At 38.4% G+C, this 12,998-nt stretch overlaps 1 protein-coding gene across 1 annotated transcript; it reads left to right on the top strand.

The window, feature by feature from the left end:
* The first annotated feature begins 2,581 nt into the window (after window positions 1-2,581).
* LOC111572095 (chemokine-like protein TAFA-4) lies at window positions 2,582-9,753 on the top strand. Its single transcript, XM_023275616.3, has 5 exons — window positions 2,582-2,885; window positions 3,787-3,906; window positions 5,301-5,456; window positions 5,682-5,806; window positions 7,025-9,753. The coding sequence occupies exons 2-5, from the start codon at window positions 3,798-3,800 to the stop codon at window positions 7,034-7,036; spliced, it is 402 nt and encodes a 133-aa protein (XP_023131384.2). The 5' UTR covers window positions 2,582-2,885; window positions 3,787-3,797; the 3' UTR covers window positions 7,037-9,753.
* Window positions 9,754-12,998: the final 3,245 nt, after the last annotated feature.

The following is a 12,998-nucleotide window of genomic DNA, read 5'->3' as shown; positions in this document are numbered from 1 at the left end:
CATGTAATTCACCATTTCACACCTGTGTTTTACTACCGTTATGCTGATGACTATCATCTGTATTTGTCGTTTAGCCCTTTAGACAACCCGGGTTCTCTGTAGTACTGCCTTGCTGCCATGGACGTTTCAGATTTCCTTCAGCTTGTGCACATAAGACTGAAGTCCAGGTTATTGCTCCCAACAAATTTTAAACAGTATCAGTAATTCTCCCACCTGGACTACTGCAACTCACTATTCACTTTCCGTAGCAATGCAGCAGTTTCCCCTGAGGCTGCTCACAAATACTCAATAGAGGCAACACTTAACTCCTCTCCTGGCCGAATTACACCAGCTCCCTATGAGTTACAGAGTTCATTTAAGATTCTTTTCATTGCTTTTGATTCTCTGCGTGGTCTGCCTCTGCTTTATACTTTGAACCCTTTACTCAGATCAGACAATCATTTGCTGTTAAAAATCCCACAATCCAGGCTTTAAACAAAAGAGGAACTGTGCTTTTAATCTTTTAGCCGCAACGCTTTAGAACAAGTTCCCCCCTATTGTCAGAAAAGCAGTTAATTCAAAAAGCTTTAAAAAAAACAAAAAAAAACAAAAAAAAAAACCCATATGTACAGGCGCATTGGAATAGTATTTCATAATATTCTCTCTGATGTTATATTATTGCCCCTTTTATTGTTTTGTTGTCTTTACTAATGTTTTATCTCTTTTTTTTAACATTTTTTTATTGCTGCTTTTTTCTGTTTTGTTGCTCTTTTTTCGTAAAGCACCTTATGACTTCAGTTCTGGTACTTTTTTGCTATTAAGGTGTATCTGTGGTCCAAGTTTCTACTGTGTGTGGTTATTGGTTAACAGCAACATGTCTACAGAGCATGATGCCAGCGTGTCTGGCTGCACACCATGTACTGGGGCTGGACGTAGAAGTAGGATGCTTGGGACAAAGATTAAAATAATAAATGGATGTTTGATGTATTGAACTCAATCAGAATCATAAATACTTTGCCGATGAGGGGAAATTGCTGATGCGACAATGAAAAAAGCAGATCCAGCTTGTTCAGAAATAGAGTTAGACGTGAAGGGCTTTTCACTACCACCTCTGGAGGGTGCTTGTCCAGTACATAACCTCCTGTAAAACCACAAAATGTTTGCCACAGTTTACACATGGACCTTCCTCACATATTAGGATTTTTCAGACTTTTCATCATCATTATATTTAGCTCATGTGATTATTTAATTTCACATGCAAATGAAACACATGTAAACACGCACTGTAAAAAAAGGTTTTAACTGGTAATATTTTGAACAATTTATTTTTATTTTACAGATTTTTCCAATTTTGTTAAATTTCAAATAATATAGTAAATTTACAGAAAAAGGTATTAATGTAAGTACTGCCTGTCATATATCTTTTAAAACAGCTAAAAACTGTATAATGTCCACTAAAAAAATCTGCATTATTTCTAATATTCTACTAGTTTATTCTTACCACATTTTGCAATTGAAATTACACTCTTTTTACTATGATTAAATGATCAAAATTATCATTATTTTGCAGATGCTGACTGTTATGTGAAAGAAATATTTAGCATATTTTCAAATAGTTAAAAAAACTGCTGCAACTGTTGTTGACTTTGTTAAATTACAGATAATATCTAGTAAAGTTACAGACAGTAGAAGTATTAATGTAAGTACTGCCTGCAAAAAAGCAAACACAATTTAAAAAAAAAAAACTGCACAGTCTACACAAAAAAATCTGCATTATTACTAATATTCTACTAGTTTATTCTTACCACATTTTGCCATGAAATTACACTATTTTACTGTAATTGAAGAATCAAAATTATCATTATTTTTGCAGTTATTTGAAAGGAAAATGTTTATTGAAAAATAGCAAGATTTTGTTAAATTACACATATCTAGTAAATTCCAGAAAAAAAATTTGACTTTGACCATAATTTAAAAAAGGAGAAAAAAAAGAGAACAAGCCAAAACTGCAAAATTACATTGTTCCACTGTATTTAAATACTTTAAAAATGTAGACATATTTAACAGATCTTTGCTGTTATTTTCACAGTTTCATACGGTTTTTGAATGTATGGTTTTCCACCATTTATTTGTTTTTGTTACATTTTCTTTCTAGTATTGCGGCCAGAGTAATTTGACAGTGCATGGCTCGAAAGCCCACTTAATTTTATTTTTCAACACATTTTTCCATGCAAGGCACCATTACTTGGATGTTTATGCCTCAGTTTGACATTTTAATTAAAATGAGTTTATTTTAAAATCTCAGAAGTGTTATTGTGTGTGTTAAATCTCACAGCTTCTGCTTGGCAAAGTGACAGCATTTTTATTTTCAACAGAAAATCCAAGCTGAATAAAAGGGCGGTGAGAGGACAAACCACTGGACTTGGCCTTCTTCAGACAGCTGATCCTCTCTGTCCACTGGGTGACAGGATGTCAATACTCACTTTAAGCTTCTTATGGCGCTAATGAAAGTGGCCGCATATTGTCCGGGAGACAGATGGTTTCTGTCTTGATTAAGTTTTAATTTTCCTGTCGAGGGGGAAAGCTGACAGGCTGGTCCCACTGTGTTCACAGAGCGACACCTCTCACATCGCATCCTGCCTCAGAGCTTCAGCTTCTCTCCGGGGATGCAGCAGGTTTCCACCGACTGTGATCTGAGTCAACTGTGATTTAGCAGCAGCCTGCTGCTCTCGTGATTTTTTTTCTCCGTCTTCTTCTCGCTCTTATTTGAAAACTTCAGAAAGTGGAGAGTAATTTGCTGCAAACTTTTGCATCCTTTGCTGAACCGACGTGCTGTGCATGATGTTAACACACACACTGATGGAGGCAGCAGCAGCTCAGCATTCACGCCAGTAACTCAGGCACAAGTAAGTGGTGGAATATTTACAGAATTGATTTCAATCACTGTCAGAAACATGATTTCAAGAAGCAAAATTCAGTAATAATTTTATTCTGATTCCTTTCATGATGATTATTTTGAATACATGTTAAAATGAGTGAAGCGAGCACACTCACTTCTATTGAATTAAACCACAGCATGCATAAATATTTATTAAAACAACAACTTCTAGTGTTTTGACAGAAATATACTTCATGGATAATGAGCTCATTTCATAGGAGAAATTGCATTCAATATTATGAATATAAATGTGCAATATGTGTAAAAAATGTAAAGCAACAGAACAATTATTGTCTATTAATAATCAATTAATGGTCATTTTTTTGAGAAAGTAATCCACAGATGAACTGATTTTGAATAAAGCCTTGAACTTTGTATAAAAAGGGGTTAAGTGATGGATAAAACTGCCTCAAGCAAACTAGTAAATTAAGCAGAGATGTTTTACTTCATGTCATTATTGTTCTGCCTTATTCATCGCCGTAATTTGACATGAAAATCCACGTCCCAGTTTTTCTGTGACTCATCTCAAATGCAACTTGATTTCGGGGGGTGGGGTGGGGGTGGGGGTGTTTAGCTTTGCACACAGACATGTTCACCGACCGCTGAGGGGATAACGTGACTCATAAATGAGTGCATATATGCCTCTGATCAGGCTTTTATTGGCATTTCTTTGATCTGCTTTGGCTTGGCTTGCTGATGTGAGAGTCATAATTGAGAAAATAGATACAATCATCTTAAGAGCCACACGTCAGGAGCCATCAAGAACATTTAATAAAGCGTGGTATTTCATTTTATGGTGTAAGGAAAACTGCTGGCCTGATTCTCCTAAAGTTTGCACAAACCTTTTTATTTATTTATTTTTTGCACAGGCAGCATAAAAATGAACATATCGACGAGACCTTTACACTGGAGCCTCCTGTGCCTCTGTATCTCAAGCTTCTGCATCCAGCCAGTGTCCAGTGGCAACCAAAGCTCTCGAGGACAGGCAGGTAGGTGTCAGACCCAACCAGACCAGTCACACCCCCACAGGGACTCATTATGGCTATTGGTCACCAGCCCGTTGGCCTGAAGAGTATTCAGCTGAAGTAACACAGTCCTAAGACTCTCTGTGCTTCTTCTTCTTAGAAACACATGTAAAAATACAGAATTGTCCATGTGTGAGCTTTGTAGTACGTCTGCAACCCATCAAAAGTCCTCATCCTGCAGAAAGGTTACCCTTGCATTGAGAATTCTATTATTAGATTGTCAACACGACAGCTTTTCAGTTCTTATATTTGGTCAGCATCAGTCAGCATCCAAATGGTTGCAAGATAAATGTGGATTTTTGTGACTCACATTACTCTTACAGATAGCTAGAATAAGCTATTTATAATGGCAATTACTCATTTAATATCTGCTTTGAGCCTCTAACAGATGTTTAAATGACACAATATGAGACAATTCAGTCTCATAGGTGGAGCTGATGGTAAATCGTATACTTGGACGAAGATGTGAACCAAACAAATGTCAAGTAAACACCGCTTTTTGTATTCAATGACAAGACTAAAAAGTCTGGATGCACTGGTGTAATTCATAACCATCATTTATAAACCTGTCCAATGTTTTTATTGTATTGTAATATGAGAAGTAAGTAGTAAATCTAGCTGTCAGATTAATGCAGTGCAAGAAAAAAGCAGAAAAAAATATGAATAGTGCCTCTGATTTGTACTTAAGAGCAATACTTTAAGCAAATATACTGAAATCCTTTCAGCCTTGCACAGACGACTGCAATATCAAGCTTAAGACTACTGTCTTTGTTTGAATAATGACACATTTTGCTTTTTGGCCCATCTTTTGATTATAGATTGATTTTAAGCCCAAATCTAATGATGAATGAACCTTTCAATCCTTCAGGCCTTGTCGGTTATGCAGCATGACACACACTTCAATTCAAAATTAGCAATATCCATGCACGGGTTTTCTTTTCTACTTCTATTTTGTGATATGATGCAGCAGCAGCTGTTCCTCGCAAATATCTACTCATGCAGTTTATTCTGCTCCTTTTTAATCATCTGTTGTATAAAATTAGATTACTGAGCATGATGAGGATGATCGCTCCTGATATGCCTTCACATTTGAATAATTTTCTTTTTTCCTTTGTCTGTTGTTTGAGTGCTGATGCTTTTCCTCCACTTGGTGGTGCCGTAACTTTAAAAACAACAGAATTAGGTGCCATGGGTAAGAACTGAACTGCTCTGCTGCTGTGGCAGATGACTGTTGGGTTTATTTCACATCTAATAAAGACAAGAAGACATTTGCAGTTTGACTACAATCCTGCGTTTTGCATGCAAAACCCCAGAATGTGAGAAGCTGTCATCTTTTTCTCCTAAAATGTCCTTCTCAGGGTCGTCACAGGAGAGGACAGGGACTTGTGAAGTGGTTGCTGCTCATCGTTGCTGCAATAAGAACAAGATTGAAGAACGCTCTCAAACAGTCAAGTGCTCCTGCTTCCCAGGACAGGTAGCAGGGACAACAAGGGCTCTGCCCTCTTGTGTTGAAGGTAATATGACTAGGACCCTCTTCTAACGCTCTCAAACTGAAATATTCTGACAAGAAATGAATATATTATATGTAATAGCACATCCAGTCTCACCAGAATCTTCTGATTTTGAGGCTTTTAAAGTCTAAAAGAGCGTGACATCTGACTGAGATGTTTTTTTCCAAACACCTCATACTGCTGAAGTCTTTCGGTATAAAAAGTGACCGTGACTTTTTTTTCCTTCAGCTTCCATTGTGCGTCAGAAGTGGTGGTGTAAAATGGAGCCGTGTCTGGAGGGGGAGGAGTGCCGAGTTCTCCCTGACCTCACTGGCTGGTCATGCATCTCTGGGAACAAAGTGAAGACCACAAAGGTGAGGAAAAGAATTGTGTTGGTCTGAGTCACAGAGGCAACAGTCCTCCAAAACACATAGCACATAATGATTTTCGTTTAAGAAGTAGTATTTATAGATGCTTCAGCGCAGTCATACACTTAAATCCTCCTTTTTTACTGCACTACTCCTATGCAAACAGGCTCTGACAGACTTTGAATACTCATCATAAAGCTTTATTTTAGTAAGCTCTCCTTTGATGCTGAAAGATTCCACAATCAAGCATAATCACTGCTCCCATTGGCCATATCAACCCTCTTGCTCTCACCAGGCACAGTGGGCTCAAAAATCCTTAATTCTATAATCTGCTGAATGATGGGGCCAAAAGGACAAACATGAAATAAGCTGTGAACTAATACTAAACACTAAAACCCATGTAATTAAATCTGACGACCAAAGGAAACCCCAGTGCCTTTAGAAATGCACTTTCTTATAACTTTCCTTTTTGTTAATATGTGTGATTCATGGAGAGAACATACTGTACAAAGAAACAGGGACCAGTGAGAACACGCAGCCAGTGATCAGCAGTTGGACAGTAGTCATGTGATCATCAGATTATACTCTTTGAACAACAGAATAAAGCAGAAGAGCACACAATTGTTCTTTTCGCCAACCCCTGCCTGAGTGTTGTCAAGCCTTTTGTTCAGGCGTGGCTCATACCTGTCACAGTTTAAATTTGCAGTAATTTTTGAAACAGTGGGTCTTTAATTTCACACAGCAAACAAAAGCAGGTTTCTCATTTCTACTTGACAGCTGTGGATTTTTTGGGCTGAAATGACAGCTGTCTGAACCGCCACGACTGTGAATTTGAATTCTCTCCCTCGGTTGCTCATTCACTGCTACTCTATATAATAGTTTGCTCAAGTGTGAGCAGGAAATTGAGATGTTGCACACTTATTCAACATCGTTTTGCATCATAGTCGACAGAACGCTCATAAATTCTCTAGATATGGAGCATTTCCCTTGCTGCAGTCCCATACATTTGGAGAAATCCAAATCTTGACAGGGCTGCTGTTTCTACACATGCGAAGCTGTTGATTGGACAGTTGCTTGGAGATGGGAGCAGAATTTAGTGAATGGTCACTTGAAAACAGGGAAAAAAAAATCCAACAACATCTAACACGTTCAACAAATTGCTCAGCTTTATCTTGTCGTAATCATTGTAATGGAAATGAATTTGTAATTTTGTATTGTTTTCAGGTTGCACGGTAACAAGACAGAAGCTCCATCTAATCAGTGCAAACCCACACCGACCTGCTGCAGTCAACTTAAGTAACACTGGACTCTGAGGGCGCCCTGTCAGATAGAGCACGGAACAATATAGATTTAATTAGATATCTCCTTGCTCAGCTTAAAAAGGCAAAAACTCATTATTTTAATTTCCTTTGTCTTGAAACAATTTGGTTTGTGTTAGTCCCATGGAGTGGACAATCTATTAGCAGCTGGCTTAAGATAAAATGACGGTGCACCTTTTCCAATCCAAACAGACAGCTTCTGCAAAAGCCTGTACCATTGTGTTTGCGTTTGATATGCTGGGCATATTGTGATGCACTCAATCAAAGTTTGGATGGGCCTGCTGGCAGACACTTAAAAAGAGATTTTGTGGATTTTCAGGAGGCAGAATGTGAATCCAGTCAGTGGATTGTGACTCGCACAGCCGATCAAAGCTGAGGACCACAAATTCTGAGAAAGTTATGATTATGTAGCATTTGCAGACAACGCTGCCCCTTGACTTACTCCAGGTTTTATAAAGGGGTCAGATCCCTTTGGACTAGTCCTTACCAGGAAGAGGCACTCTCATAAACATGGATGCATACACAAGCGTAGAGGTTGGACTCCACTGGTTGGACAGGCCACCACCTGCAAGGCTGTGAAGGCTGCACACAAGCATGAAGCCCTGATGCAAAACAAGGAGTGTTTGAAATGCTAATCATGGGGAGGAAGGAGAGAGAAAAGAGAAGAGGAGCTTCTTCACTGCTGAGAGTCTTTACATCATGCTTTTTTGTTTGTCTCTCTAAACTGAGCGCTCCTGTGGAGGGGACTCTGCTTCTAGTAATGATTGGAAACGCTGGTGATTCTCTGCCTTGAGGCACATTCGAGCCACTAAACAAAACGGAATGTTTACCATCATTACCACTTCATCAGTCGTCCTTTTTATATTAATATCATTCCTTTTGGACCCACTCCTGATTGCCTCTCTTTTAACTTTGCATTTCACCTTTTTTACAATGAAGAGACATTCTATAATAACGCAAACGCGGCACCTGAGAATCACTCCATCCGAGGCGTCAGGCTTGTATGAATGCCACACGCTGTGCTAGCTGAAAGCAGCTGAATTCCAAGCAGTGTGCTCAACGTAACGCAATTATGCATTATGATTGTTTTGATTGTGTCAAGATTCTCCACCGAGCTGTCATGCAGTTCAAGTATTTGTACGTGGATTTGCGTTGTAAACATTCAAATTTTAATTGTTATTTAATGACAGCAGTGCCATGGATACAGTGGATAAGATAAAATCATGTGATTTTAAGGTGTATTTTAAACTACAGTATTCCATTGTGCTGGATATGTTAGAAAACCTTTCTTCTAAATCATTATAGAGAGCAGCTTATCCAACAACCAATTCTTATTGTTCCTTTTCAGGAGCTTTGTAGACAGCAGAGTCTCCATCATATGTGTTATATCAAAGCTGATATGAACTCATCAGAAGCTTGTGATGCAGCTCACAACAGTATTATAAAACTAATCGAACGTCAGTAGGATAAAGTAGGACGATGGTGCTTCAACAATAGAGTTTACGTAAGAACGTGGTTGTATGTAATGAATGTAGCTATATAAAGGGATAGAATCTTCTTCCAATATAATTCAACAACAGCACAAACTGTTGTATGATTCTGGATTGTGCAGCTTTTGTAATGTAATGTTACAGAGTAAAGGTGTTAATGCAATACAAAAACAATGCTGCAAGAACCAGCAGTGAAACTATGATCCAGTATTTATTTCAGAACATTTGGACCAGAGGAGTAACTCAACCGACAACTCCACCTTTTATCTGTTCAAGCAGAAACACTGTCTGGTTGCAGCATCTCACTGCTGAGGATTCGCTGCTTTCTTGGTCTTATGTGATAGTAAACTCAATATCTTCAAGTTTTGAAGTGTCAGTCAGACAATATACGCAATCTGAAGCCATCACCCCAGGCTTTAGAAAGAAAACGATCGTCACAGTCGCAGTTTTTTTAATAATTTGTCACTCTTGATGTTTGTTCAGTTTTGACAACTGAAGCTGAGCAGAATCCTGTTAATGATGTAAACAAACTCGGGGACTAAACCAAGCAAAATGTAGTCTATTCATAACCTCTTCAGGCAAGAAGTTTTCTGAATACTATCTTGATAAAGAAGCTTCTCAGTGACTGCTTTAACTTCTCAGGCTTGAACTGAAAATGAAGTTCACACACAGAGGAGTTACGATATAATATGTCATTACGAGTTGAACTCAGGAGCTTGTTGAGCTTTCCTAAAAGTCTAACAGTAATCTTTTACCCCTATATTTGCTCATTGAGCCATTCCCCATCTTGTACTTTTGAATTCATATTATGCAGAAATGCAAAGCTCATTGAAGTTAAAGGTCCAATGATTCCCTGGCTTGTTCTTAAGGCTTGAATAGAACTGGACAAGAAAGCTTTAGAAAGATCAGGAACTCATAGAGCTGCGTTTTCTTACCAACTCTACAGAGGCTGAAAAAAACAGAAGAATCCACAGGGAATATAACAGAATAAGCTGATGTATGGCTTCCACATTATCTCTATGTTCACAGTCTCTATTGTGTTTGCTTTCAGCAAACATGCTGAGATTATTTTTTACTTTCCTGTGCACAGAGTATGTATTGTATTGTCATGGTTGTAACATAAAGCTGTGCTAGCTTTACTGTGTGGCACAGTGCGTTAGTTTTTTTGCTTTTTTTGTCAAATCTGGCAAAATCTTTTCCACACCACTGGGGTTTATGTTAAACATAACAGCACCACATGCTCAAATTTGCACCTATAATCCGCCAGTAACACCCACAGCTTTCTTTTTAAGATTAATTTTCAGCGGAGCTGGTGCAACATGTATTAGGCAGTTTTCAGATGTGTCTCAGATGGTGTAAACTATGTGATTCATACAGAAGTCTAGGAAACGTGTGCAGTGCTGCTCAACAACATTTCACCTGAAAACATACTCAAAGTCAAGCAAAAAAGCTAAATCTCTGTGCTTTTTCATAAATTAAGTAGAAACCCTCTCAGCACCTGTCATATATGAAAACAAAAATCACATCTCAGAATGCATCCAAAATAAGTTCATTAAGGTAGGTGCTATGGGATCTACACTGTTAGCTGGAACTTGTTGCACACAAGTAAAATGCTTTAGGCTGAGGCAACAAGACGGAGAATTATACCAGACGAACAGGGGATTAAATATCCACAAAATGAGACAAGAATAACCTCAGTTTTGAGATATTATTCAAAGGGAATGAAGAAGGTTTCAACGATTCTTTACACTTGATCCTCTTAATTCAAACCAGGCTCGCTAATAACCCATTTCTGGCAGCTTATTTGATGTGTTTGATATGTGGCAGGGAACCTTCCCTCTCTTGTGGCTGTCTATTGAGGACAGTAGTTCATGTTCACTAATAGAAAATAAACTGTCCTGGGGCACATGAAAAACATAATGGAAACACTGTTCTTTTATAACTTAACAACTTTTCCCTCATACAGACTTGACACTTACAATAAAAAACACAATTCTTCTCTCTCTCTCTCTGTCTCTCAAATTTAGCCTTATTTTACTGCAGACAACCATGTAGGCGATTGACAGCAATAGACTGAATGTAGTTTGGTCATGGCTCAGAGGTTTCATCTGTTTTCTTTGTCATTATGCATACATACTATCCTGAATAGAGATTACGTTTTTGCTTAATTAAAACAGAGCTGAACAATTACACTTTAATGAACAAACATTAATTGGACACTATTAATGTTATCGGTTGTGGTGTGATACATTCATATGTATTTGTGTCTCTTGGCTGCATGCTGCAGTAATGAAACAGAGACTGTTATGCACCCATACTGGGAGAAGAGAATTGTGCTGCCAATACTGATGCACTGAGAATCACTCTATATCTTTCCGGCCTTGTAAATTTTGTACATGTATAGTTTACAGCTTTTGCCTTTTTTTTTAACAGTTCTGAGACAAGGTGAAAAAGGCACTGGCTTTCACTTCATTTCACAAAGGTAATAAGGTTTCTATTCATTGATTTCTGTGTAAATGATTTTTTTTTCGAACAGGTGATGTTTTGATGAAAAGAATTTGCTCTAATTTAGTTTCATGAAAAAAATGTAGCAGCAGAAGATGAAGCTAATGCCTCTTGAATATCAGAGTTTTTGCAGTGTGGATTAGAACGGATAGGTGCAGTGGTGCAGTGGGTAGCAACAAGGTTTAAACCTGCTGGTGTCTTTCTGTGTGGAGTTTGCATGTTCGCTCTGTGCCTGCGTGGGTTTTGTCCAGGTGCTAAGACTTCCTCCCACAGTCCAGAGACATGCGCAGGTTAACTGGTGAGTCTGAATTGGCCGTAGGTGTAAGTTTGCATGTGAATGGTTGTCTGTCTCTGTGTGTTGGTCCTGTGATGAAATAGCAACTCTGGGTGCATCTCACCTTTGACTCGATTTCAGATGGGATCATTCAGCCCTCTCGAGTGTCTACAGGTTGGAGGAGATGTAGATAATAAATGGATCATTTGAACAGCTAGACTAATGCTGCTCCTTCTCCAGATATCTAAAAATAATCAGTGAGTTGCCAATAAAACTCTTTTAAATAGCATAGTTGAATCAATATTTGGCTAAGAATTGTGAACAGAAAATAGTTTGGCATGATAGTAAATGCACTTGACCGCTCAATACCACTCCCACACAAGGTATGCATGTTTGGTTGTCTTCAGGCAAGCTGTTTACCCCCTTTTTTCTTGTATAAATGCTAAGCTAAACTAAATCTAACCTCATACCTAACACCCAGTCATCAAATCCCAAAATGTGTCTCATCCAACTCTCAGCAAGAAAACAAAGTCTCAAACATCCAAAGTGTCACATGATTCATTTAAAGATTGTGATTCAATTAGAGCAATGAAACATCACTGCAATTATTGTGCTATTGATGGTAGCAACACAATCAATAGTGGCTCACGGTGTTTTTAGTTGCATTTATAGTTCTATTTTTAATGCATGTTAAAATTCATATAAAACTCCTCCTGCCCTTTGTGGGCTGTTTGTAGTGTTCTAGGGACAAACAAGGACAAGGGTGTAAATGCGTGACTGCAACCTCCTATCTCCAACTTTGGGAGGATGATGTGCCAACACAAAACACTTCTCAGCACGGACCATGTGTTCAAGTCTCATATTAGGGCAGCCTAATTTCCTTAACTATTTTTAAAGTGTCTTGTATGGGTAATTTTGATTTACTGTCAGTCTCCATTAAAGTCAAGCGTAAGGGCGAGGCCAGAATGGTGGGGGGAAGAAAATAACCTACAGCAAGACACCGCAGTCAGGGAGAAGGATTGGAGTCGGCCGCTGCTCATTTAATGCCCTTCGCTTCAACAGATGACGTTCACATTATGTCATTGTTTGCCATGAAGCACACAAATAAAAAATCATCAGACGGACAGTCTCATGGTGATAAAAAAAAAAACTGAAACCGTGAATAGATGAGTGTTAATTCATTTCACTGTTAACATTAGAACTCTCTCTTGTCCCTTCCAGAGGTGCAGCAAATTTCATTTTCATGGCTGAGACATTAGAAACCAAACTAACAGTCCCAATCCAACATAAATAATAAGAGCACACAACCCTCTTACTCAGCCTGGAGGCACTTTGTGCCATAGTAAGTCTGTTCTGCCTCTCCACAAAGCTGAACCATTATCCCAAACCTATTTTTGCATACCTGTAGTTGTTGTGTATACTATATGCTGTGTTGTTCACAATAGGCTGACAAAAGGCAGGGGGAGCTCATCTTTAATTCAAGGCAGGCTTTCTCACACAGAGATAAATCCTCTTCCCACTTATAAGGGGGAGAAAAACGAAGCCTCCATGTATTCATCTCTCTATTCAGCAATTATTTAGCCTACCTGTATCCCCATGCAATTTCAGAG

This window comes from Amphiprion ocellaris, chromosome 8 (genome assembly GCF_022539595.1).
Source record: "Amphiprion ocellaris isolate individual 3 ecotype Okinawa chromosome 8, ASM2253959v1, whole genome shotgun sequence".
NCBI classification, from domain to species: domain Eukaryota; kingdom Metazoa; phylum Chordata; class Actinopteri; family Pomacentridae; genus Amphiprion; species Amphiprion ocellaris.
Note: the sequence above shows the minus strand (reverse complement) of the source record. Positions and strands in the feature narration are given on the sequence as shown.

What these genes read in the sequence shown, in the direction of transcription:
- LOC111572095 (XM_023275616.3), top strand. Translation starts at nt 3,798, where the DNA reads ATGAACATATCGACGAGACCTTTACACTGGAGCCTCCTGTGCCTCTGT. An exon ending in AAGCTCTCGAGGACAGGCAG is followed by an intron (nt 3,907 to 5,300) that starts GTAGGTGTCAGA and finishes TGTCCTTCTCAG; the next exon opens with GGTCGTCACAGGAGAGGACA. An exon ending in TCTGCCCTCTTGTGTTGAAG is followed by an intron (nt 5,457 to 5,681) that starts GTAATATGACTA and finishes TTTTTCCTTCAG; the next exon opens with CTTCCATTGTGCGTCAGAAG.